The 27902-nt window shown below is 32.1% G+C and overlaps 3 protein-coding genes across 6 annotated transcripts; all 3 read left to right on the forward strand.

Annotated features, from left to right (window-relative positions):
• The first annotated feature begins 329 nt into the window (after positions 1-329).
• LOC140063536 (exocyst complex component 7-like) lies at positions 330-10353 on the forward strand. The gene is made up of 19 exons (XM_072109908.1): positions 330-879; positions 1110-1175; positions 1287-1386; positions 1876-1960; positions 2226-2331; positions 2429-2579; positions 2930-3120; positions 3629-3681; positions 3790-3839; positions 4018-4133; positions 5019-5123; positions 5528-5647; positions 6309-6537; positions 7005-7067; positions 7424-7544; positions 7825-7920; positions 8056-8170; positions 8328-8461; positions 8822-10353. Exons 1-19 carry the CDS (start codon positions 778-780, stop codon positions 8922-8924), a joined length of 2106 nt encoding a protein of 701 aa, XP_071966009.1. The 5' UTR covers positions 330-777; the 3' UTR covers positions 8925-10353.
• Positions 10354-11528: 1175 nt separating this feature from the next.
• On the forward strand, positions 11529-16949 carry LOC140063545 (heparan sulfate glucosamine 3-O-sulfotransferase 1-like). Of its 3 annotated transcripts, none has more exons than XM_072109916.1 (2): positions 11529-11617; positions 13457-16949. In XM_072109916.1, exons 1-2 carry the CDS (start codon positions 11615-11617, stop codon positions 14867-14869), a joined length of 1416 nt encoding a protein of 471 aa, XP_071966017.1. In that variant the 5' UTR covers positions 11529-11614; the 3' UTR covers positions 14870-16949. The 3 variants fall into 3 exon arrangements, with proteins under 3 accessions (XP_071966017.1, XP_071966016.1, XP_071966019.1); XM_072109915.1 differs by lacking the exon at positions 11529-11617 and adding an exon at positions 12400-12525; XM_072109918.1 differs by lacking the exon at positions 11529-11617 and adding an exon at positions 13004-13276.
• A 221-nt stretch (positions 16950-17170) lies between these two features.
• On the forward strand, positions 17171-27871 carry LOC140063548 (BUB3-interacting and GLEBS motif-containing protein ZNF207-like). 2 transcript variants are annotated; one of them, XM_072109922.1, is made up of 11 exons: positions 17171-17321; positions 19150-19276; positions 19595-19721; positions 20576-20795; positions 21073-21283; positions 21648-21866; positions 22138-22270; positions 22564-22623; positions 22726-22869; positions 25498-25546; positions 26744-27871. In XM_072109922.1, the coding sequence occupies exons 1-10, from the start codon at positions 17281-17283 to the stop codon at positions 25518-25520; spliced, it is 1305 nt and encodes a 434-aa protein (XP_071966023.1). In that variant the 5' UTR covers positions 17171-17280; the 3' UTR covers positions 25521-25546; positions 26744-27871. The 2 variants fall into 2 exon arrangements, with proteins under 2 accessions (XP_071966023.1, XP_071966022.1); XM_072109921.1 differs by having other exon boundaries at positions 25498-27816.
• Positions 27872-27902: the final 31 nt, after the last annotated feature.

Raw genomic sequence — 27902 nt, forward strand, 5'->3', positions numbered from 1 at the left:
GTATTCTGCGGTTGCTGGGCAGTGGTGCGCGTTGACTCTGGACGAGCAGCAGCTGATTGGTTGAAAGTTTTTCACTTTTATCGACCAAGTGGTCCAACTATTATGATGATTGTACGTGACGCGGAGGCCAAAATAAATATAATTATATGAGACAAAAAATGGATAAATATCATTATAAACGCTTGGTACAAATTGTTATTTATTATTATTTATGTCATATTTAATAATCGTTTGAGATACATTTTAACAAACGCGTTGAACGATGAGTTGACGAGTTGACAAAAAGTAGAAAACAGGAAGTGGATAGGAGCTCTAAAGGATTGAAGCAAGAAAGGAAAGCTGGCCTATTATAGGGCCTAGGCAAGAAGAACTTCCAATTTTCTGTGCTATAATATATTTAATTTGTTTCCTGTTTAAATTATAAAACTATCAGAAGTTTCAATATTATTGAAGTATCGAAGTGAATTAAATATCCTTAAACAGCAATTTTAGTTTCTAGGCTTGCTAACGGGAAGTGCATAGGCCTGGCCCTAGCCAGGAATAGGCCTAGATAGAGACCTACCAAGGCCCGCCTAGTAGTCGATCGTAGAGGCCTAGCCTATTATATAGTGTGTGTGGCGGAAGGGCGATGAGACGCACTTGACAGCCACAACAAATATACTGTGAATGCTGTGATTTTAGAGGCTATTAATTAACCTTGCCCTTGTCTACTACTACTAGACAAATCAGTTAAATAATTAATAAAATAGAATAAAAACTGTACAAAAATATTTCAAGATGAGTGGCAGACAACAAAATTCTACTCCAAATTATCTTATGATTGCGAAGATGGAAGACTCAACACAAAAGATTGTAGAATTAGATGAAAAACTGGAACAAGTAAGGAAAACATGTTATTGTTTTGTATTTATTTTATAGGGAATTTATTAAACTTCATTAATTTGTCTCACATGCTTAGTACAATGGTTTTATTAAAATGATATGCACAAAATTACAAAGTACAGTATAGTATATATAGTACAGTAGGCCTAATATACTGTATGTTTAATTTATACTGTAGTCTGTATCATATTTCATTTAATATCCAGGCATTTTAATTATTGAAATAGGAACAGAAGGATTTGGCATTCATTCGTGAAAACCTTGATAAAAGCAATCACCTTACTAGAAGTATGGTAAGTTTTGTTTAACTTAACATAACTAATTATTTGTTACCTTAGTTACTTAAATTATACATAACATTTACAACAGAAAAAAGTTTACACTTTTTGTGTCTATTTTTGCAGGTTAGTATCTTGTCCTCATTTGAGAGCAGACTTAAGAAACTTGAAGAAACCATCCTCCCTGTTCACATGGAAACGGTTGCCCTCCAACATCTGCAAGCAAGTATGTTAATAATATTTATTAGTATAAAAAAAAAAAACTATATGAAAAGTAAATTTATTCATTATGTATACACCATAATTGTGTTAAGATGATCCAATAGTATGTCCTTTTTAGGGTTTGGATTTAACATTGTTGATGATGTCAAAATGTTGAATCTTAACATCTGGATTATTATGTGTATTGACCTACCTTTTTATCACTTTTCGGGATATATTACTATCAATAATAAGCTAAGCCATGTGGTCATATTATCTCGATTTTGCCTTACGCATTACCTTTTTGTTGTTTGTCCAGGATCCTCACGAGACAAAGGTCCGCCTTCTAGTTTGTTGCCCTATCAACAGTTTATTTTCTTGATTATTCAATTTATGTTAAAGTTATTGATTATTGAAATTTTTGATAAATAAATGTATAGATGAATGAATAAATAACGATGAAAAAAAATATATAAGGCAAGAATAAATATACTGTTCTTAACTAACCTTTTAGATGTAGAGAAGTCTTTAAAGGCGTTTGATGAAGTTCTTACTTATCACAACGTTGTTCGTGATGCTGAACAATTCATTAAAGAGGGGTAGGTATTGTTGACTGTAGTTAATAAGTGTTATTTGTCATAAAAAAGAGTATATGAAGAAGAAAAAAAATGTAATATTAGTATTACTGTAGTTGAATGTTCAATAATATTGGCCTTGTCTTTTGGAATTGCAGGGGTGCAACCAAAACACATCCATGGATGCTGTAGTAGTAATAAAATAAATGTAATATCTCACGCCTGATACTACTGTACTCTACATCCAGCTAGGTTGCATTATCATGTCATTTTTGTTGTTTTAAATTAGGTCAAGTGGAAGAATTGAAGATTACTTGCGTAAAATGGGTGAAATTCAAGAAGCTAGGGATTATTTTAAGGAGAACAATCCAGGGAGTCCTGAACTTGCTAAAGCTGTAAGTTATTTAGTAGTTTATAGCGAAAAAAAAGCATCAAATTTTACTTACTGTTTTAAAAATCTTATTAATGTATATGCTTGATGTTTTATGTTAGGACTCGCAATTTACAATGGGCAAAGAAAGTCTTGAGAATGAATTTCGTGGTCTGTTAAATCGTCATAGTAAGCCAGTACCAGCTATCATGATTCTAGACTTGATTGAAGAAGATGAAGATGAAGGACTACATGCTTTTGAACATCTTCCAGGTCAGCAGCTTCTAAGGTCCCTTTCACACACAAGAATTAATTTAGCTCAGATTTAGCTTTTCTGTATGTACTGTACTATAATGTACTGTAATGTAAACTAGAGGTTGATGTACATAAACCCAAGTCAACAAATGTTCTATCCTGCAATTGACCTTAGAGTATATAATATGAACACCTCGTAAGGTGACCTGGTAGAACCTCTGATTTGATAATTGAGTGAAAGATGTTTTAGGTACACTTCACTCAGGTGTGTGTGTGTGTGCGCACTGAATTTGTTTGTGTGTGCCAAGTTAAACATTGTTTTTTGGTAAAACACAAAATATTTACTCTTAAAAATATTTCTGTTACAGAGAAGACCGTGGATGAGCTGTCATTGATTGCCAAGTGGTTACAAGGTCCAGGAGAATCGTTTGACTTCATTGATGTATACCATTCTATCCGTGCTAGCGCCCTCAAGAGGTCAATTGAAGGCATTAAGGACCATTTAATGAAAAAATCTGGAGGATCAGCTTCATCAGGTCATGCTATGTCATCGCCAATGGTAACAAGCTGATAAAGTCAATAATTATTTTTAATATTCATTTTGTTGAAAATTTCTTAAAATACCAAATGTTGAAAATTATCTTGAAGATTGACATATTATTAACTTATCGTCAATGTTGGTTTAAGAATTCATTAAAGATGTATTGTCCCCCTGAAAAAATAATTCTTAAACAATTTTTGTTGAATATTCCATTTTAATTTAACATAATAGTTATCCACTTTGACCAAAAATTGGATCGAAGAAAAATGTATTTACCTGACAAAAAATGTAATTTAAAGGAAAAATGGTCAAATTGGCTGCCAGTCAATGGATTTTCAGTTGAATTTAACCATTTATTTTGTCATATTATAAGTGAAAACATAATTTTTTTCGTTTTTTTTTCTATGGAAGTGATTAACTTTATTAAAACTACAAAATAACATATTCAAATTCTGATTTAATTAATCTTCATTTTTCATGTTTTTGGGGGACAATACATCTTTAACAATTTTTATTTATTTTACAGAATTTAAAAGGAAAATCAAAAGATCCAACTAAACGTTCATCACTCATTAAGCCGTAAGTTAATTTTCTGTCTATTGTTATCTTTTCTACATTTCTAGATGACAAATTAACCAAAAGTTATATTTTAATTCAATTTTCTTGCTTTCTGTTTTATATTTGCAGGATAATGAAAAAGAGTTCAGCATATTTACTTATTGCCAGTTTTGAATCAGGTTTGTCAATGTTTCACTTTCTAACTAAGTTTACTGCAGTATTTTACTTATTCACTGGGATGTGTACACACAACAACTATTTTGGTATGCATAATAATCTTATTCATGATCGCTGATACAGCAGTTTTCCATTAATATGTACAGAACCCCTTAATGTTGAATGTTGTTAACATTGTAGCAAAGCGGCCAGGTTCGTTGGGTAGTCCTTCAGTGGATATGAGAGAAGAGGCCAGCATGGATATTGAAACTGAACAATTTATAGTCGGTCTTCTAGCTCTTCTGAAACTTATACAAGTAAGTTGCCTTATTTAAATTATCTTTGAAAGATTTAGATTTAAAAGAAAGAAATAAAACAGAGTAGTAAATTCATAAATTTACTTTCCCTAACTAGATTCATTGTGTTGTCTAGTTGTTTACCTTGATTTACCTTGATCTTGGACATCTAAAGCAATGCTTGTGTGTCCCTCCGGTATATTTTATTACATGTTCTATCATATGGGGAAAACTTTAGTGGGTGGTGATTCCAAAATTTTTCTAGTCGGTTTTTAAATTGATTAACATTTGCAGCTTCTATTACATCCTGAGGCAAGTTGTTCCATGTGTCGATAATAGAGTTTGTAAAAAGTTTCTGCCGTATCCTTAAGTGAGTACGAGGTTTGCTAATTTTCAAAAAGTGTCCTCTGGTTCTAGATTCAGTGGTTAACTTAAAAAAAATCCTCATTGTTACATTTAGTGAAACCGTAGAACATTTTGAATACTTGAATCATTGCGGATCTCAATCTTCTGTATTCTAGAGTAGGAAGGTGCATTATGGAAAGTCGTTGACTGTATTTATACTGACGTAAATCTGCTATCATTCTAGTTGTCCTCTAGTTTATTATAAAACTACTATTAAAACCAATTTTAAAGTATTTGGGGTATCTTTGATACCAATCTTCCTTTTTCCTTTTCTTTCATAATTTTTATTTCTAAACAATTGTACATTACCATTATTTTCACATTATGATTTGTGTTGTATGTTATCTCTATAGGTTAAAATAATTAACAAATGTTATTGGTTTGATTTTACAATGTTTTTTTTTTTTAATTTAAACATTTTTATTTAAATGTACTATTAATGATAATGGAAGTCAGTTTGTTTTTACGCATAAATAAAAATTGACATGGTTGTTTATTTAGAGTGAAGCATCTTTAATGAGCTCAATAATACCATATGAACACCATCGTAAGACGTTTGACAAGATCATTGATAGATCAATGGACATGGTTGCACAAGATGGACAAGTAAGGTTATTCTACAAATACAAATATATGCACAGTCAACTCTCTCAATACTGGCCGAAAATGTCTGATGTGTTTTTAATGCTGACGAAAAATTTGAGAAATTTGGACCAACCTCAATAAGTCTGATTTTGGCAATGTTTTTGGTTAATCTGCCATCGTTGCATTGCATTGTAAACTGTATTATTCAGGGTCTCGGAGCCAGTATATTTATTTTGGCAGAGTTTTTGGTTTTCAGAGAATCCAACATTGGTGGAGTATCTGTGCTATTTAAGGTTTATTTTCCAAAGATAGTAAAAACACAGATTGTGAAGGTTTATTTTCTACTTACTACTAAATATTTGATATGTAATTGAAGTATAAATTATACAAAATATTATGAATTCAACAATGTTTTTCTTTACCAGAATATAAATGCAAATGCAAAGCGTGCAATTGGAAAACATGAATTTTCAGCATTGTTGTCAATATTTCCTGTCTTGAAACATCTTAACGCTTGCAAAGCAGAGTTTGATGAACAGCTAACGGTAAGCTGCTATGTTATATGAATTTTATGTTTTAGATATTTCAACATATGTACTTACTGATTTTACATTTTATATATTAGAAAACAGCTGTTTAAGAAACATTTTAAACTTTTTATCTAATCATAATTAATATCATAGGGATTATTGTTTTTGAGAAAAATACTTTTTTCTTTCTTCAATAACGTCAAACTTTATAACTTAAAATTATTAATATTATATTGTATATGTACCTACGTCATTTTGAACTTCTAATTATGATCCCAACCGATAGAATATATGATCAATTTTATACTCATTCATTATTATTATCAATTTTTGTTTATTATATCCTTTATATATCATCTTCAAATGTACATCACATTATTCAAATTGTTTTATTTACTATTGGCTAAATAAATGTTACCAAATCGTAAAATATATGCAACAATGTACAAGGTACAATTTTAATGATTTCTTCCTTATTATGAATGGCAACCACTGTCTTTCCAACAATTTGTTGAGTGAACTTATTTCATTATCACTTATTGAAGAAGAAAAAAACAGCAAACGAATTGTAGCCAAGGGCTAGATTGCAAGTTTCTACATAAGAACAGATTTAACATGCATGCACATTTTGTTGTTCTTTCTATTTACAGTTAGTATACATTTATATTTTTTACAGGGTACAGCGCCATCTACTAGACACAAGTTACCTGATTTGATGCGAACCTTACAACAAACGGGATCCAATGCCCTTGATGAGTTCTTTGAGATTGTGAAGAATGATCCAGACAAGTCTAATATGCCCAAAGATGGTACAGTTCATGAACTTACCAGCAATGCTGTTATATTCCTTGAGAACTTACAGGAGTTTATTGATACAACCTCATCAATGCTATCAACTCAAAAAGGTATTACTCTCAAATTATTGGAAAAATTTGATTAAGTTGATATTATTATATTATTATATGTCATTGTTTGTAACTACTGTGGAGTAGCTTTGCGTCAGATGTTTTACCCTACTCTGACGTAATTTGTACTTTATACTAAGTGCATTGAGAACACACACAAAAAATTAATTAAATTTAGTAAAAATTAAAATTAAGTAATTCTCGGATGGGATTCGAACCCACGGCCTCCAGATCACTAGTGTGCATTCATACCTCTAGACCACCGAGCTTGCGCTGATGGCTAGGGGTTAGATTGAAGCCCAATTACATCAGAGTAGAGCAAAACATTTGATATATGAGATAATAACACTTTTCGTTCGTTTTTATTACTTTTTGCTACCATGTCATCAAGCTTTTATTCCATTTTTTAAATATTTATTAAACCATGGTAATATTATTATACTGTTGATTTTTAATATTTACTTCAGATGCAATATTATCCAGAGGAAATGAAGACACAGCAAAAAAGAAGCTAGTTGCTGCTTACATAGGTGGGTAACAGGGATATGTTGTCAAGGTGGTAAAGATATATTTAAAAAAAATAGATAGTAATTTTTAATATTGAATAATTGAATAAGTGAATTGGTTAGATAGTAACCGCTTCATTTGGGACATACTTTTGCTTATCCAAAATGTTTGATTTTCAAGATGAATAGAATATAGAGAATTTATGACTGTTTATATAATAATCATACAGCTACACTACAATATAAGACTATCTAATATAAGATACAATATACAATATAAGACTATCTAATATAAGATACAATATACAATATAAGACTATCTAATATAAGATACAATATACAATATAAGACTATCTAATTAATATTGTTTTTATCTTCAGCAAAAGTTTTAGGAGCTCTTGGGCTAAACTTGGACCAGAAAGCGAAGACATACAACGACCAGTATCTCGGTGCCATCTTTCTGCTCAACAACTACCATTATCTACTTAAATCATTACAAAGGTATGATCCTATCAAATTAAAAAGGCAGTCTGGTGAAATAAAAATATGTTGATAAACTAGCTTCATATATTCAAGTGAACGTTCATATGGGCTAGTATATAACTAAATTAAATGGTTTAAACATAGGATTCTTTTGATTGTGTTACATGCCGAAAATTGAGGTATGTTGAATTTACTGTGCTGTAAACTTGTTTAAACCATTTAATTTAGCTTCATATAATAATTATGTGATTACGTATGATTAACATTATAATACTATAAATTATGTATTTTCTGCTAGGTCTGGTTTAATTCAACTTGTAATGTGTTCAAATCCAGATGTAGAAAGTCACTATGAACAGATTATCAAAGATCAGAAAGTGGAGTACACAAAAAGGTACGTAAATTACATAATAAGCCGATGAGGGCGCTATCATTATAATTAATGGCGACAAAAAGCTTGCTTAAAATTATATGAATGTGATTGGTTGATTCCACAAATATGAAAATTTATTTATTTGTTTTTCTTTAGTTGGAGTCGAGTGATAACTCAAATACATGAAGCCAATCGGCCGTATGTGCTAGAACGAGACGCCGGAGGGAAACTGAAAGACCGTGAAAGGCAACATATTAAGGATAAATTTAAGGTATGTTATTTATGTTTCTGCCTTGTAGGTAAGTCCCACCAAAGGTGCTCATTAAACTAACTTACCCTAGTAAATAATTAAACCTAAACCAAACCTAAAACAATTGCCTACTAATGTAATATATTATTTAATTTAAATAAACAAATATTTTTTCCAGGGTTTTAATACAGAGTTAGAAGATTTATTTAAAGTACAGAAATGTTATGCTGTACCAGATGAGCAGCTAAGAGCAATGCTGAGAGAGGAAAATAAAGTGACCGTTATCAATGCCTATAGAACGTTTATGGAAAGGCAAGTCAATCAGTTTCAATGTGTTTTTAATAGTCTTATTTTTAGTTAGAAATAGTATTCGGATCCATTGAAAATGTATATTTAATATTGATCTATATCTACTAAAAATGTATTTTTTTTATTCAAGTAAAATTAATTTCACTTTTTTTCCATTTAGTACATATAAATATTAAATAAATAATTGAGAAAACAATAGTATAATAAAATTATTGTATTACGTGAAAAAGGAAATCTCCCTGTTAACAGCGTTAATAAAATAGACAAGGCCTTGTGTTCTACTGTATAAACTCTCTTTTCTTTTTATTGAATATAAATATAATGTAACATATTTTTGGTAAAAAAATATTGTTTTTTTAACAGGTATTCAGGAACAAACTTTACCAAAAATCCAGAAAAATATATAAAATATCAGCCAGAACAAGTTGGTGGTATGATTGATAGATTCTTTGATGTCACTGCATAACAGGTAACCTGTGATTAATTCATAACCAATCTCACAACCATCATGGTATATCAACTGGTTTTCAGGATTTAACACTATCTTTAAACTCAATTGTTATTTTTTATTATGGCGAATCATAATATTAATGGTCTTATATAGCGCCTAATATAATGTTTCTAAGCGCTTTACAATACACATAAAAATAACTAATAAAATATACTAAGATAACCAAAAAAGCCAGATGAAGAAGCAGAGGAAACATTTCACTAAGAGAGCATATGAAAATGTACAGTTATGTGGTGATAAGGCACTTAATTGTGTACAAAATGTCTATAGAGTATCACGGTGCTGACGTCACGACGGTAGGTGGCGCTGCGTTGTTGCTAGCTAGCGCAACCAAAAATGTGGCCAGTCTGCCTGATTGACTCCAAGATCACCAATGATTTGGAATAGGCTTATTGAAGTAGTTATTTTAAAATATAACAATTTTCAATAAAAACTAACTAAAATTTCAAAAGATCACTAAATATTTTTTTTTAATAATCTATTTATTCTTGAACTACAGTTTAAGTTAAAAAAAATCAAGCTAAGATACATAATTTGATAGAAATACAGATCTTTACTGTCTATCGTTGTGACGTCACACCGTGATACTCTATACAATATTGTATTGAACATTTAAAGATTATAAATGTATTTACTTACTAATAATACTGTAATAATTTAAGCTTACTGTACATACAAGATGATTTGAAAAAAAATGTACTAAACTTGTATAGCAGATTATGCTAAAAAATCAATGCATATTTTCTGATCTTTCACATACACATTCATTTTTATTTATCGCCGGTCGGTTACATATAAGTAATAAGCAAGAAACTAGCAAGATGTATTGTCCCTTGAAACACAAAAAATGAAAAAAAAAATATTCTAAATTTAAATTGGCCATATCAAAGTAATATTAGTAATATAAGTCGAAAATTCGAGCCAAAAACAACAGTTCACGTGATTAACAGGTAAATAATTTAGATTACATTTCGTCTGAGAAATCGTCGCAAGCAAAAGTAAACAAAGATTTCAAACCATGCGTATGCATTATGCAAGATGCTAATTAGGATTGTTTACAACTCATCACGGTTGAGAAGGTGTTTTCACACAGGTCGCGAGGAAGTTTTATGATTATGCATACAGAGTAGCCAAACAAGCGCATTGCATTATGGGATATGTTTTGATTGAAAACTTTGACTGGAAGTCAAAGTTATTTTTTGAACAAAAAAACATCTGTATTTCGGTTAAATTATTTTTTTTGGACTAATTTTTGGTGAAAGTTAATAACTATTATGATACTTAAAAATGACCCACTTTTTTTCGAAATTTAAAAAAAAAATTTTGTTAAGAATTAGTCAAAGGGACAATACATCTTTAATTATAATGAAATACATATGAAACAGTGTGCATGTAATGCTCTGTAATAAACTAGATTTTATCAAATTTTAGATGTCAATGTTTGTTTTATCCAGTTTATTGTGTTTGCTTTTCATGATAATGCATTGTTGTAGTATGTATATTGTTCATGTGCTGATTTATCCTGTTTTGACTGTATCAGAAAAAAGATACACTTGAACACACTACACTTCAGTTAAGTTTGTAATTTTAAACTTCAGCCGTCTACAAATCTACAACATTGACTGGTAGTGCGCTAGATATATAACACAAACATTATTTTTCATACTTTTTTGGGGTGGTCAAACAAAAACTACAAATAAAATCTCACAAATGCGTCCTCACAATTCCATCTTAGCCAAACATCTGGGCCTGTTTCTATTTAAAAATCCCAAAACAATGGTTTTCTTCAAATCAGTTTTTTTTTTAAAGTTGCATGGATTTATTGCTCCACATAAACCGTTTTTGAAACCGTTTTTAAAGTTCTTAAAAGTTAGTTGTTTTTATGTGAACCCGTTTCTGTTGGCGAGAAAATACCATTCTTTCAAAATACGGTATTTTAATCCGTATTCTCTTGTTAAGTAGAAGCAGAACAATATTTTTAAAGAAATTCTTACAGTAGTAGACATTGGTTTATATGTAAACAGTTGCATTAGAAGAAATATAAATGTGTGTCTCCTGGTAATCTTGGCACCACAATTATTTGAATAGACCAAGGGGTTACAGATATATGGCCCATTTATACATTTGACCTCTCTAATTTGCATGTTTTGATTTTAAAAAGTAACAACACCCGAAATTAGAAATATTATAAACTAAGGAACACTTTGAGCATAGCCACTAGAGTACAAGACAATACAGTAGATATATACAAATGATGAATGTTTATGAGTGCAATAGTACAGATAATTTCATGAGGTAAAAGGTTATATTTTCACGAGGACGTGACTGATCCCATGCAAAACATTACCAACCCATAAACTATTATTTCTCTATGACAATGTATACATTATGTTTGCCATTTTGAGGTTTAGTGCATCATTGAACTTCCATTAACAGCTTGATGGAATAATTAACTAAATAAATCCTGCAGTTGCTTATCACCAATCCCTTATGACTCTAAATGGTTTTATGATAATCATGTAGCACTTTCTACTAATGCATGTCATGTATATTTAACCGCCGTTTGTATTAATACATAACATCTATTGTTATAAGATTATTTTGCCGAAGTCTTCAAGAACACTATATTCATCGTAATATTGATCATGGTATGTATATAATGACAGTACTTTAGACATAATGAACGTTGGGTGTGAAGAATACGATTATAATAGTAGGCCTAAGCTAGTAATGTAGGCCATATGGAGACGTAAGCTACAAGAGTTTACTATATTGAAGAACAAAACGGGCCACATGCGTTTTAACTAGTAAACTCTGTCTACACTATCAAACTTTATGCGACAAATACAAATTGAGGTGCCCTTATTGACATAAAGATGTCATATCACTACCATATTTGGGCATATCACTACCATATTTGGGCACATCACTACCATATTTGGGCACATCATATTTTTTTGGTCGAACTAGTTTGATAGTGTAGACAGAGCTTGAAATGTCGTGACGTACGGTACAGTAGTCTAATTTCACTTAGAATGTTACGAGAATCGTTTGGTTAAAAATGATATACAAATATAGGACGTAATTATTAGTATAGGCCTAGGCCTAATAGGAATAAGAGAGCCGAGAATCGCAATTTTACAAAAATAAATATTTGATTTAAATTTGAAAAATATCCTGTTTTTTAACAAATTCAGAAAAAAACAAAAAATAAATCAAAAACCATTGTGTTTTGAGCGCGTTGCGGTGATAACAACTATACGATAAAACAATATTTTAGTCGTGTTTTTTAATATTACCTTTTATACAAATGGAACTTTTTAAACTAGTAGGCCTAGATAATAATTGTAAGGAGTAAAATTACATGCTCGGTGTTCCATGACGATAGACACAAACAAACTGAAAATAATAGCTTTACAATTTCAGAAAAGCCATTCCACAATAATAATATTTTCTGTCGGTTGTTCAATCTGTTGTTGCGTTCTTGTTTCTCGTTGACTGTCCATGTCGATTTCCAACCTCTGCCTGTATTTCGTGTCATAAAGTGACTAAGATGGTATGTAGTAGTGCTTGTATATAATATTACCTTTCGTTTGTTTAAAAGGAAAGTTTTTCTTTAATAATATAGGGATATTCCCTGAATAGGCGAACATGTCTCCTAAAAACTAAATAGAGGTTCCCCCGCCCCCGAAAATAATTAAGTTCTACTCTAAATAGTAGGTTTGCGATACACCGTATACTTTTTTTTAAACTTATACTGGTATTTCAAATTTAAATTACATTTAAGGAGAACAAAATGTTGTTATAAGTAGTACCAGTACCACCAGTCATGCCTGCTTGGCGTTTTTCAAGTGAGTAATTCAGTAGTGGAGAGTTCTGAATACAATCGTGTGTATACAATTTGCATTGCTTTTGTTGTTATTGTGTTACGATTGTTGGTGTAACTTTTGTTGAGGCAATTGTATTGAGGTTGATGCCTTTAGCAGATTTATGTATTTTTTAAATAAATAAAGGTCAAAATACGGTAAGTACCTCATATCGTATTGGTAGGCCGCATTTACTACAATGTCGAGCTATTTGAACAAAATAGTGTGAAATACGGCATGAAGACTGAGATCTGATCAGTCTTGTGTGCTCATGCTTATGTTCACACGGAGCACCGTTAATAAATAAGAGATATTATTAGTACGTTTGAAGTATTATTAAGCGATATGTGGTGTCCATCCTTTGTGAACTTAGGCCTTCTTCCAAAGCAGAATTGAATCGCACTGGTGTGTAGATTGTTATTGACCTGCCGAACAAGACAGGTAATTAATTAGGAAAATGTGTTAGACCTACTTTGCTATTTTTCCAAGAAAAAAATCCCTATAAGTTGTAAAATTCAAGAATTAAACAGTTAATTTACAATATGCATCCGAGAATTGATCTACAAGTGGTATTCGTATATTTAATATCTACAGCTTAAAACACGTATTTTTCCATTTCAGATAACTCTAGACTACAACTGCGGCTGGCCAACAATTAAATCGTGTACAATGTCGTTTATTTCAACATTAAAGACAGTAATCGCCTTTTTAATGTTGACAGTATTAACATTTTCAGCTTTTGTGCTTTTATCAAGTACACGTTTTTCATCTATGTCTTCAAAATCTGCAGCGCTAACAAATATTCGTCGGTTAGGCCTACATTCATCAAATTTACATCGAGGTAATGTAAGCCTACAGGAAGATGATATAGTTGAATTTCACTCGAATTTTGCAGGAATTCCTAATTATACATCAACTGTTAATATCCAGACTAATAAATATGTGAATTTGCGCAAAGAAGAAACAAAAGTTGTGGAAAATGTTCAGAACTCATTTTTTAAAAACATTACAACTAAATATCGACGGTTTTCCCCGGGTAAAATGCGAATATCGACTTATATTAAAAATATGAAGGGGGAACTTAAAAGAAAAGTCGATATTATGATTGCAAATTATGACCTGTATAATGACACCCCGTTTTCGTCACTCTCAAGTGGACAGATGTGGTATGTTTTTACACACATTATGAAAAACATTGGTTACAAGCAGAGGCTACCAAAGGTGATTAATATTGGAGTCAAAAAGAGTGGTACGACGGCGTTGGGCTTCTTTATTGGTCAACATCCACAGATATCTCATTCATTCGGAAATGAAGTCCATTTTTTTGACAAACATGACAGGTTTAAATTCGGTTTGAGTTATTACTATGCTAGAATGGGGTTTTCAACCGAATATCAAATACCATTTGAGAAGACACCTAAATATTTCATAACCAAAAATGCTCCAAAAATGATTTTTAATAATCTTCCAAAAGATATTAAATTTTTATTATGCGTACGAGATCCGGTGAAGCGAGCGGTATCTGAATATCATCATGATACGGAGTTAATGCTAAGACATAAAAAACAAGACTTACAAGAAGCAAAGAAACGCACACCCGAAGAACAAGGAAAACTCTTCAAAGAAAACTACATCAGCCCAGAAGGTACTGTTTATAAAAACAAAACTGTCATTTCTACAAGTATATATTCAGTACATTTCAAAAATTGGTTGAAGAAATTCCCGCGTGATCGGTTTTTGATAGTTGACCTGGATAATCTGGCAGTAAACACATTCACAGAATTGAAACGAATTGAAAAGTTTCTTGGACTTGAAACATTTTTCACACGAAGTATGATGTATAAGTCGCGCATGCGTGGATCATGTTTAAAGATAAATGGTGCGATAAAATGTCCAGCTAGAAGTACTCCAGGTTTTACCAACAAGGCTAACTTAGATAGCAATGCAAGCAAGATATTGTATGACTTTTATCGACCGTACAATAAAGAATTTTCTAAATTGATAGACGAACAGTTCGATTGGATGGATCTTTGATGATATAATAATAAAAAATAAATACTGAAGAACAAACTGTAGTATCTTGTCTTTTTACGTGACAGTGGCCATGAAGGGTAAATCAAAACTCTACATTCGTCTTTGGACGTCAAAGAAAATATAACCCTACAATCAATAATCGGCCTTGGTCCCCGAGAGCGAAAACATCATGGCAGATTCAAGAGCCCCGTTCAAAACTTTCAGAGTACTATTCACTTCAATCACATCAACGTTCACCTAACTGATTCCCTAGAACAGTAAATCTCGTCAAGTTATTAACATTCTCAATGACTATGATCTGGTCCAACATACTAATAATCCTACTCATAGGTCTGGGAACCTACTTGATATAATAATTTCTGATTGTAATACTCGCATATTTGATGTTAATAATCTTGGTTTTTTGTTTAGTGATCACTGTGTCGTTGAGTGTAAAGTTAATGTAGACCGAATTATCAAAGAAAAAATGGTCCACCTTCACAGCGCATTAGGCGTCGTGAAATTAGGTCCAGTGATCAGTTATTACATTTCTGTGAACGAGTTAAGGATTTTGAAAATGCTATAGAACAAAACACATCGTTATTATCAGTTAGTCAGCTTAACTCATAATTAATAGCAACGTTATCTGTATTCTTGATTTGTTTGTTCCGGAAAAAGAAATTCGTATCCGAGAAAGAAGTAAAAACAAATCTTGGTATAACAACAATCTCAGAGCATGTAAACAATTATTACGCAAACGTGAACGTCAGTAGCGAAAAACAAAATCTATTTCTGAAAAGGATAAGTTTGCTAATCAACAAAGAATGTTCAATGCTAAATTACGCAATTCTAAATATAAATTCATCTCTTCTCAAATTGATAACTGTAATAGTGATATTAGGAAATTATTTAATATTATTGATAAATTCTTTAAAGGTAGTATTAAACAAGTCTTTCTGAGTAATTCCAATATTTTCCTTCTGGCCGAACAATTTTCTGATTTTTTCCATAACAAGATTGCTACTATTCGCACTAATCTATTCCAAAACCCCACTGACCATGCTGTCGTTAATAGCATAACAACTGCTACTCTCTGCTCATTTGACTGGGTTGACCCTATTCTGGTTGCTAAGCTAATGTCCTCCATCTTTGGCGTCTTGTTCTCTTGACCCCATTCCCACTACACTTTCAAAAAACTTGTAAAGAAGCTTTTGCCACCATACTTACTTCCCTTATTAATTTGTCCTTGTCCACTGGCATTTTTTCCGACCAGCTTAAATCGGCTGTCGTCATCCCCATTTCTACCTTCGCAATATTGCACAAATTCGACGCTTTCTTTCTATACGCTCCACATCCTCTATCATTCATGGTTTTATCTCTTTTCGTCTTGATTATTGTAATTCTCTGTTCTATTGCCTTCCGAATGTTTAAATTAATCGTCTTCAACGACTACAGAACTCGGCTGCTCGAATCACTAACTTCACTAACCGTCGCTCTCACTTTAAACCTGCTCTTCGAGAGAACTTCACTGGCTCCCCATTAACAATCGGATCAAATTAAAAATCTTGCTCCTTACATTTAAAACACTTCTTTTTAACCAACCTGCTTACATCTGTCAATTAATCTCCATTTATGTTCCTGGACGAACTCTTAGATCATCTGATGATTTCTTACTCTCTGATCTACGCACAAATTAAAAACTGCTCTTCTGTTGCCTTATTTAAAACTTATTTTTTCGACCACTAACATACATACCTCGGTCTTTGAATTGACGCTTTATCAATTTTTGATATAATAATAATAATTTCAAAATTCTGAAGGCACCACTAAAAAACTTCATACATTTTGAATTTTGCCAAGAGGCCCAAATTAGTACTTGTTCCAATGCGAACGCTACCTATCCATATCTATGAAAACAGTTGGCGAGAAAATCAAAAGAAATTTGATTAAAATTAAAAAGTCCACAATAATGATTTTTTTTATACAAATAAGATTTCTCTGATGTGAGGGAAAATCTCACCAACAAATTATTTTCTTTTGGTCATAAAGTGGATTTATACCATTTGAGCATTCTTATAGGAACGAGTTCTCATTTGCATATTTCTCATTCGGGTCCTACGCTACCTTATCCAACACATTTTTATTTGTAGTAATGATCTTTATATTTTTTCTACTTTATATAAATAGAGTCAACATGGCTAAAGATTAAACAATCATTGTTTTTCGAAAATTAGATTTCATTTGTTCTATAATTGGGTATAAAATAAATATAATTAACCTGGCAATTTATTATGAATGGCGCCACCATACGTACCACGCTCTCGTTTTTTTTAACGAAGAAAAGACGACGGCAGAGAAAGAAACGGAAAACTAGGGCTAGCTTCTAGCCTTATTTTATCGTATTTTAATAGCTACATGTAATTTTTTTTAATATGGGAAGGAAGAAAAAGAAAATCGTAAAACCATGGTGCTGGTATCCTTTATAAATAGTTCGTAAATATATAGAGGCTAACACTCTTTTTATCTAAATTGCTGGCGTAGCCTAGGCCTAGCAATTTAGGACACGACCCCCGCTCGGCTACTACAGTAGGCCTAGTAAGTTCTAGCTAGCCGCTAGTTATCGTTAGGCCTAGACATATCAGATGAGTCTACTTACCTACGCCCAGCAGCAATAGGAATTTATCAAATAGGCCTTCCTATGTTATTGTTTTTATTAGCTAGGCTAGTAATTACTACTATACTAGCCTAGTAGTAGATCGTACTAGCTAGCTAGGCCTATAACTATATAGTAGGCTTACTATAACTAGCCTAACTACTGTGCCAGCCAACCTTTTCACATTCACAACATAATATTATTGTATTATTTTATGTACAGTAACATGTTTATACGATTCGACCACTTACGAAGTAATTAAAAAAAAAAAAATACCTTTCAAAACATTTTTTACGATACTGAACTCGCTGTCAACACACTGCGAAATGTTCGCCATCGTATATTTAACAAGTTGCCAGAATGTATTCTTCATTTTCCCAAAAAATGTAGAAACTATAGAGGGCAGTGTTAAAAAATCCGATTACACATGTATTTAGTTTTGAAGGGCAAGAAATGTTTTCAGCTGGCGTAATAGAGGTTAAATTAATATTTCATTATTATTATTCATATTAATATCTCTGTCACTAATCAATGCATTAACTAAAACAAAAACAAATCATTTTCTATTTTTCAATACAGTGAGATAACAATATTTGCTATGATGATGACGATTTTAGATTTGTGTTTTACATATTGAAATTGAAACATGGTTTATGATTTTTAAAACTGTGAATTGTTTAAAAAAAAATAAAATGTTATATGTACGGACTCATATCGTCGCCGTTTTGATATGTACAGCAGGTTCTTTATAAAACCACACTCTGCAGTTAAAAAATAAAAACATAAAATAAAACATTTATATTGATTTCTGGCACTTTTCTGATTCTAAAATGGCCACAGTTCGATCTATTTTGAAAGGCATTTTTTTATTGTGATAAATGTAAGTTAACGGTGGCTAAATCATGGGAACTACATAAGTGCCAAAAATTGTATGATGTGGGTGTGAGAAAAAATGTAGGTGAGAAATCGAAGATATAACAATGTGGTGTGAAACTGCAGTAGCGCTAGCTAGCTAGGACTACTAACTTACTAGTTAGGCCTACTTTTAGTTTTAGTAGTAAGTAGGCCTATGCCTATTAATTATTGTTTAATACAATTTCATTATATAATTATGCCAATTTTTTCAATTAATATTTAATAAATGTTAATAAATAAATTTATGCAATTTTAAGGAATCAGACTTTATGTTATAAATTATAAAATGTTTTATTTATTTATGCTCTTATAATGTTAAATTTAATTTATATATTTTTCTACCAGAAAAAAATCTAAAATCTGTCATTTATTATCAATAACGTGTTACAAATAGCATCAGTTGACATGGACAGTCTTACATTTTAAAATGAACCTAACCGCTCTTCAGCATTTTTTTTCATAAAATGAACAATTAAATATATAAAAAAGGAAATACTGATAAAACTGATTGTGCAAGTAGAGAGGAATTAAATAAAGGAAGTTTAATTGTCAAATTCTGATGTTAAATTAAACTTATTTACGCCCAGATTCAAACATTTTAATACCAAAAATATACTGTACATACCATTTTTGTATTAGGTCAAAGAAGATCACATTTTCATCATTTTACTGTAAAATATTTATAGTGTCTTGGATAAAAACAGTGTTTGAACTTTAACCTTCGTAATACCAGGTATTGTAACAGAGACTTTGATGATGAGAAGATTCTTATACAGCACCAAAAAGCCAAACATTTTAAATGTCATATATGTCATAAAAAACTATACACAGGCCCCGGTTTACAAATCCATTGTATGCAGGTAAGATAAACACTTCATGTTCGCCATATTTAGCTTTGCTTTCAGCTTGCTATAAAAAGGAATCCTATGAAAACCAGTTATTGATTCACTTTAACCATTTTTTTGGTGCAACAAAATACAATAGACAGTGCAATAGATGCAAAATGCAATTGAATACTGTAAGACTCATTTAAGCATAAATATTTCATTTTTGTAATTTCAAAACCTACATGTGCTATTTATTCTTATGCATAATACAAACATAAATGATAAAGGCATATTGTTTGGTTTCCTCGTTATATGGGACACTTACCTTGATAAATTTGTGGTCTTTGATAGGTTCATAAAGAGAATATTGATAAAGTTCCAAATGCAGTACCAGGAAGACATGATATTGAAATTGAAATCTATGGAATGGAAGGAATACCTGAGGCAGATTTAAAAAGTCATCAGGAAAAAGTTGCAGGTACAGTAGCATGGCATCATGAGCATGGCATCATGGGCATAATAGAATTAAATCTGTCTGTCTCCAAACGGCAGTGTCCAGTTTAAAAGCACATGCTTGCCTGACTATAGTTGCTATACTACAAAAGATATTACAGTATACTTAAATTTGTTTTTAGGCTATCGCTCTCTGTATATTTTTCTGCTAATTTTTGTGCCCTGCAGACGAAACGGCGAAAGCAGTTCAGCTGTAACTCGGCCACTATGTGCACGTATATGTAGTTGTGCACCTTGAATTGACTATATAAATTCATTTTAAATTCTTTTTAAATGAAACTTGGGACACATGTATGCTTCATGTCAAGGGTCATCTTCCTGTATCATCAGCAACATTTTGAAGATTAGGTTTTTTTCGCATACAGTACGCGTTTTTTGAAAGTTAAAAATGCCCAAAATCAATTTCTACACGTTTCAGGACATTTTAAGCATTTCACATTTGTCAAAAAATTGTGCACTGCGAGCACGCTTTTGTAAAATAAAAACTAACCGTCTACTAAACCGGTTACAATGCCAATACCGTCAACTGAACGGTTTTGATCAATACTATGCTGTTCGTACTAAATCTAATAAATACAATAGCATGTGTATGTTACGATGCGTTGTGCGATAGCCAACTCATCAAAGTGACGAGTTCAAATCTAGTTTTGTTCCCTTTTGTTTGTTTTGGCTACCAACATTTTGCTTTCTTGGCGATGCCACCATTATTTGGAACTAAATATTATATGATAAACGTTCGACCACCCTATCTAAATTTCTTGTGTCTTCTCCCTACACATGCCTATAAATCAGACTGTTATATCTATTATATTTTGTTAGCTGGAGGGGATGATAAGAAAAAGGATGACGATAAGAAGAATGCTCAAGATGCTGGTACCTCACAAATGGGCATGCCAGTGTCGAGCATGCCAGGAATGATGCCAGGAATGATGCCAGGAGCACCAATGATGGGTGGCATGATGCCTGGACAGATGCCAATGCCGCCTATGCCTCCTATTCCTGGATTACCTGGAATGCCTCCGTTCGGAATGATGCCTGGGTAAATTGTGTTTCTTTAAAAATGTATACATACTCAACAGTTATAGGATGGATAAACTATATTGTTATTCACCCACTAGGTCAAGATTAGCCTTTGGATTGGAAGGCAAGTTACCCACTAATCTAAAGCTCTACAATTTTGTTGAAGAAAATTACTTTTTTTTTTCCAAAATGTCAAGTATAATATAAAGAAACCTTCTATGGCTTGGATTGTAGTTAGTTATTAGAAAACAGAGATTGCCATATTGTATTAAGTGGAACCCTTGATACAATTGCAGAATGAGCATGCCAATGCTTGGACCAATGCCTCCAATGATGCGTAACATGGGACCAGGAATGATGCCCGACATGATGAGACCACCCATTATGAGACCACCAGTACCAACAACATCATCAGTTAATATATCGGCTCCTAACAATGTCAATTTACCTTCAACTGTACCATCTCCATCCAGTCAGGCTAAACCACTGTTTCCAAGTGCGGCAGCTGTAAGTTTACTCGTTTTAAGTTAGCATCATCTGTGACTAAAGGAGGCTAAACACATTAGTCTGTAACTTTCTCAATTGCCAATCATCGAAAGTTACAGAATTTTGTTACAATTTTGGTCCTGTCATTGTGAATAATTAATTTCCATAATGTTGCAAGAAAATTCCTGTCATATTTTTAGATTTAAGCTTGTTTAATCAATACAGTAGATTAAGTTAAGTTACAACACCCACCAAAGAGCCCCCCTTGCTAATGTTATCCCCTGTATATTGTTCCTCGTTCGTTTTATGGCACAATGTTTGTTGTAATAGGGAGGTTTATGTATTTCAGATTCCCTCCATAATAATTGTGGAATTTCTATTTCAGACTACTACTAGTGACCCTTCCATGATAGGTCCTAAGATAACCCAGTCAAGTGGACCAGTAATGAAGGCACCACCACAAGTCAGTACTCCTCAGCAGCAGTCATCTAGTGCTGCTATCACATCGGCTCCCACTACCGTCAAAGCGGCTCCAACCATTGGCAAAGTGTCAAGCTCAAGTGCTACCAGTAAAATTATGCATCCTGACGAAGACATCTCATTAGTGCGTTTATGTCTCTCTTGTTACATACGTTAAGCTCTGTCTAGGCTATCAAACTTTATGCGAAAAAAATGTGATGACGTTACATCATCCTATTTTCATCCAAATTTTTTGGTCATATAAAGTTTGAAAGTGTAGATAGAGCTTTATAACTGTAATTGACACCTCATAATTTTATTCATCATCAAAATTATAATACATAATCCAAAAAATGGAATCGTCTTAGAATATAATTTTTTATTTATTTTACTTATATAATGATTCTTGTATGTAGGAAGAAATAAGGTCAAACTTATCGAAGTATGCCAGGCTTAAATCAGACTCACAGTTAATGATGGGGCAACGAACACCACAAGGAATGGCAGGTTTGATGGGGCATTCCCCAATCACTAGACCATCACCACCAGGTAATGCTGACTTAGTTTATTATTTAAAAACAAAAAAAAACTGAGAAGAGATTAAGGTAAAGCTTTATAAATATATGTGGCACTTCTGACGTTAATAACTCAATTAATTACTTTCCCAAAACCAGACATCATTGGACCTGATGAAAGCAGACATCATTGGATTTGCCCAAAATGGCTGGTTTTATGCAAAGTTTACTTTTCAGAATATATTTCAAATAGTCTGGAGCCAGTTTGAGAACTTAGGAAAAGCTGGAATCAACTTTGCATCTAATTATAAATGTGTTTTGTTTTAGGGAATGCACCTGTTAGTATGGGTATGGGAGTACATCAGATGTCAATGCAGTCCCCAACAGGTAAGACTGTGTACAGTTTATTTAAGTTTAATGAAATATTTACTTTATTACAACTGGGGATTCTGTAATAATTCTGTAATGCAATGTCTCGTACACCTTTAGGCATGCCAAGAGGAGTTCAGATGGGCCAGTCAAGGCCTATGTACCAATCACCAGGCATGATGCAACAACCACAGCAGAGGATGCAATCTGGGCCTAGACCAGCACATATTCAACAACTACCACACATGATGCGGCCTGGCAATGGTAGGTTCTGAATTACAGAACATTCTAAAATCCCATAAACTCAACAATATTGTTCAAACAACATCTGTGAAACTTCTATTCAGTGTCAAATATACTGGAATTATTGTGCAGAAAAATTTCCACTAGTATTGAAAAAGATTTTAATACAGGTGTCCCCTTTATTCCTTTATGAACTGAATATATGTTTTATACACCTGTATGTAAATATGTCATGTGCCATTATTGACCTTCTATGTTGATTTCTTGTATCGTTTTAAAGTTTGATGATTGGTCAGTTATCATTTCAGGGTAAGTTACCGACCATAGAGACTGGCTATTTTAAACTTTTATAGGAAAATAAATATTTTGAAAATTTACTTGATTGATAACTACATGATTTAATAAAGTGCTTATTTATTAAAATGTTTACAAATCTCATGAATGGATATAATCTTAACATATTTCTGAGGTTTGAGAGTTCCAAGTTCTTTCGAAAAATTTCTGAAAAAGGTATGTTTAAAACGTTTAAAAATAAACTGAATTCAATTAATGCTTGAATTGTCATGCATAATCATCTTTCTACTATAATTGCAAGATAAGTTTTGTTAGTCAGTTGTGCTGTAAAGGTTAGTAAAATCATAATATGTTGGGTATCATCACAAACTATATGGTTAATGACATGTCGCTCTTGTCATTGGATGCCCAAAATGAGGCTGTTGCAACTGTATACAATTGTTACTTTTACATTATAATAAATATCAAATCAGATGTGATTTAAAATACAAACTCAACAATTATAATTTGCTCTGGGATATGTTTTGGTCTTACTCTACAATAGAACCCCTACTTTTGGACACCATTCAAAGTACACTGTGAGAGGCAATATATGGTGAACCCCTATTTAGGGGATACTTTGTTGGTCATCACAGTGTCCCCTTAAAAGGGGTTTCTGCTGTAGTCATTTTGTGATGAGACCTCTCATTATGCCTCACATTCTTAATTATCATAATATATTATGTAACTGTAATGTAATTTACATTATTTTATTTGAATGTGGATTTGGCGATTATGTACTACTAATTTTATTGTATGGTAGGTGTATAATAGTAAGTGAGGTTTAGCATTCAACAATTTCTTTTATTATAAGGTAAGGCAAAATTAATGTGCCAGTCTATTGTATTCTTGTAAAAGAAAAAAAAACATTAAAATCAATTTTGTAATTCCAAGTATTCTTTTATTACATCTTGGTTGAATTGGATTGAAATGGCTTTTTGACATTTTAATGTTCAATTAACAATCAAAAATAAACAACTGTTAACAGCATTCTGACTGATAGAATAATAAAATTATATATTTTCAACAAATTTTCATTTCTGAAAAACATTATTAAACATTTAATATATTAACACACAGAAAAAGTAAAAAAATTGTTAAACTTTACAGATTTTTCACACTGCCCTTAATGTAAACACAACACTAAACAATATGTTCTGGTTTTTCAGTCATATGTTACAGAACTGTTTATTTAATATTCAATTGGCATATTAATTTGTGTGTATAAGCCCTTTGTGTTTATGATGTATATTTGAAATTTATTTGAGAACCAATATTGAAAGGTAGGTTTAATTACTAGCTCATCTGCATCAATATGTTGTATCTATTAATTAATAGACCTAAAATTAATCTATTATGTACATTTGTCAAGCAGGTATGCGATTCAATTAGCATAGAACTTTTAGAAATTTAGTAGTGAAATAACTTTCAATCTTTCTTGTTTTGGAATTGTTGTTTACTTTTTTAGATTCGTCTTCAGGAATTGATAAGGTACGATGTATTACAATGTTAGATGATAAGAATGTACAATAAACCAATTAAGATCACTTGTTTTTGTCTCTTATATTCAATTCACAGCTTCTGCTGTTGGGCTTCTTTTAAACTATGACTCTACATTTATTTCTAGTCAGGAATTTGAATTTAACATGCTATAAGCATTTACTAATTTATATTCGTTATCTTCTGGGCCTCAAGTCCAGAGGTAGGAGTGTGGTGGGTGCAGTTGGCCTATCAGAGGCAGGAGAGTGGGATGGATTGCAGTTAACAACTTATTCAGATTACTTTATAATTAAGTTTGGAGTCATAGTTTAATTTCAAGTCCCCAACAAATTGTTGGTGAATTGATTGTGTCATAATCTGCATTCAACATTACAATATAACTAATCCTTGGGGACACTTCCCATGATATGTACAAGGGCAATATATCTTCACACTACAGCCAAGCCATTCAAGGTACACTTCCCGTGAAACAAACATTTGAAATAAAATTAAGGAGAAACTTGTGGGTCCTGAAAGTGGCTATTTGTGTATTACTTTATTTGCATACATTACAAATGGTTATTAAGTAACAATGTGAAACACAATTAATAGGAACTGTTTTCTGACAAAACAGGTGTATAATTCCATCCCCCATCAACTTTGAGAAACTGACTTCTCCACCTGTGTTCTGTTAATACAAATTTTAATCTGCGTTTCTTTAGGAAATTTTGTTAGTAACATGTGAAGTAAAGCAAAAATATCAAGACATCTGCCAACACATTTGAAGTATTAGTATAAAATGTAAAACAAAGTATTCTTTCTGCACTTTTTCCTTAGAATCTGAAGCCATACTCAGCTGATTTTAAGTTGAACTCTTCCCTCAAAGGCAAGTTTAAACTATTTAACTCATCTTCACAGCAAATTTTAAATGCTGTTGGACTTTACGTCCCCAACTTAGGTTGGCGAAGATTTCAAATTGGCTGTTTTTTTAGTATTAGTGTATTGTGTACAATAATCTAACCACGATCTCTGCAAAATGCTTTTTGTTTCATTTTTTTTTGTTTCGGTTTCCAATCGGTTTACTTTCACAGCAAAACAATTTGTTGTTGAACTCTTTTGTTGAGTTGGTAAAAATGATGTCCTTAACATACAGTACACACACAAACAATTGTTTTCATTTATATTGACATTACAAAATAACTTCATTGACATTAAACAACTATTCAATTGACAGCAGTGTTTTAGGGAGGGACTTGTACATTGCAATATTCATATTTGGTCATTTAGATGATGAATGGTAGAACCCGTCCTTTAAAGCATAGGCTTTCTAATCATACTTAGAGGCACCCATAGTATGGCAAACCTTGGTGGGTCATGAAGGTATTGTAGTGTGGGCTTCTATGGTATCATACACTTAAATCCGCACATTATCTATGTGGTTTGGGAGTTGTAGTCATACCTTGGTGATTTCCTGCCATTTTATCTTTTTTTTCAGCATGTTTTACCAAACCAAAGCACTGTACAATACTAATGCAAATGATAAAACCATAAACACCTAGTTAATTATTTGCCCATGCTTTTAATATAACCTGTAATTTTAACAACTGAGCACAAAGCAAGTTAGTGCTTCAGAGACAATCCCATTAAACATTGTGAAAAGGGAAATTTTAAGATGCATTTTAGATAGTGAGAGTTAAAGATCAAAAACTTTGAGCACTGACTATGTTTTGTTCTAAAATAAACATTTGGTTTGTCAAAATTCCATACATTTAAAAAAAAAACCAAAACAAGTGTCAGCTTGGTAAATAAATGACCCTATGTATATATTTTATATCTTGATTATTAAAAAATGAAATACTACTAAATAGGAAATAAACAATGTTTGTCTTTGGTGCTCAAAGAGTTGCTGCATGTGGCCTGGTACCATATAGTAAGTACTGCTCAACATTAGAACCAGAAAGGTTTAGTTTTGCATAAAAAAACAACCAAAATGCTACAACAAACTTAAAACTATAAAGTCAATCTGTATTGGATTTGATCTTAAAGTAAGCATGAATTACCTTCTTTCAAACATTTTAAACAGTAACATTGGCTGCTGACATGACTAGGAGGTTTACGTGTTGGGGGAACTGAAATGATAAATACTGTGTCTTGCTATGAATGGACCTCTTTGCATGGATTATACCCGCCGCGTTCAGTAGTGCTTGTTCATGTGAGTGCCCAGTTAACTGATAACCATCATAGTCTGTTTTTCAGATACAATGACCGGTTGATTTGTAATTGTATAAAGCAGGCAAGTGAATTAGTAATTGTCTTGTTATTGTTATTCACAGTACATTTTTTGGTTAGTACTGTTGGACTGTTTGTCCCCAACATGATCACATCGACATGTTCGGCGAATTTTTATGTCATTGAAATGTATGCATGTTGACAGTATTTTCCAAATATACTATCATTCGTGATGGACTGTTAATGTTAAACTATCTTTTGCATTGTCAAGAACACAACTACTGTAGTGTCAACTACCAAAATGTTGTGTAAAAGTATAACAAGTTTATTTTTCTTCTGATGCTCAACAACTGATGAACTGTGGCATGTGTGTTCAGGTCAGTTAAAATTTACATAACAATTGCATTTGTTTTTCCCTGAATGCAAATGGATGTTGACAAAGAAAAATGTGGTCTTTTACCACAGAATATAAGGAAGTGCATCGTTGTAGACTTTGGAATTATTAATTGCAAAAAACAATACTTGCCTAGCAACTTGAATAAAGGAAGTGATAAATAAAAACTGAATTATGAACAATCTGGGATCATGTGTGTAGGTATACACTGTATAAAAGAGGTAGCACTCTGATGCAGAAATGTTGAACAAAGTGTATTCATTTACGCCAGTATGACCAAGAGTGCCACACGTGATGGTTTTTATACATCTAAGTTTAAACGTAATAATGAATCTATTTGACCAAAGTTCACCTTGTGGTATACCAAAATAATTTGTGGTTTTTGTTGCATAAAAGGCCAATTTACATAGCGGAAAACAAAAATATAGAATGTATGTTATTTCTTATGACCATTTACACAAAACGCAGAACAGACGGGCTGTTAAGTGGAAACCTGCTCATGATAGATACAGGCTCTACATGGGACAAGCTACGCGGTTACTGTTACCACTCGTCTTTGTAAATTAGCCTTTAAATTGTTGGAAATGACTAGGCAAAATAAATGGAAATACGGTACAAG

This window comes from Antedon mediterranea, chromosome 1 (assembly GCF_964355755.1).
Source record: "Antedon mediterranea chromosome 1, ecAntMedi1.1, whole genome shotgun sequence".
NCBI lineage: Eukaryota > Metazoa > Echinodermata > Crinoidea > Comatulida > Antedonidae > Antedon > Antedon mediterranea.

Excerpts from the sequence above, each read along its gene's own strand:
- LOC140063536 (XM_072109908.1), top strand. The coding sequence starts at position 778 with ATGAGTGGCAGACAACAAAATTCTACTCCAAATTATCTTATGATTGCG. Across the intron at positions 1,387-1,875 it reads CCTCCAACATCTGCAAGCAA|ATGTAGAGAAGTCTTTAAAG; the intron begins GTATGTTAATAA and ends CTAACCTTTTAG. Across the intron at positions 7,921-8,055 it reads AAAGTGGAGTACACAAAAAG|TTGGAGTCGAGTGATAACTC; the intron begins GTACGTAAATTA and ends GTTTTTCTTTAG.
- LOC140063548 (XM_072109922.1), top strand. The coding sequence starts at position 17,281 with ATGGGAAGGAAGAAAAAGAAAATCGTAAAACCATGGTGCTG. Across the intron at positions 20,796-21,072 it reads CCGTTCGGAATGATGCCTGG|AATGAGCATGCCAATGCTTG; the intron begins GTAAATTGTGTT and ends ATACAATTGCAG. Across the intron at positions 22,870-25,497 it reads CATGATGCGGCCTGGCAATG|AATCTGAAGCCATACTCAGC; the intron begins GTAGGTTCTGAA and ends CTTTTTCCTTAG.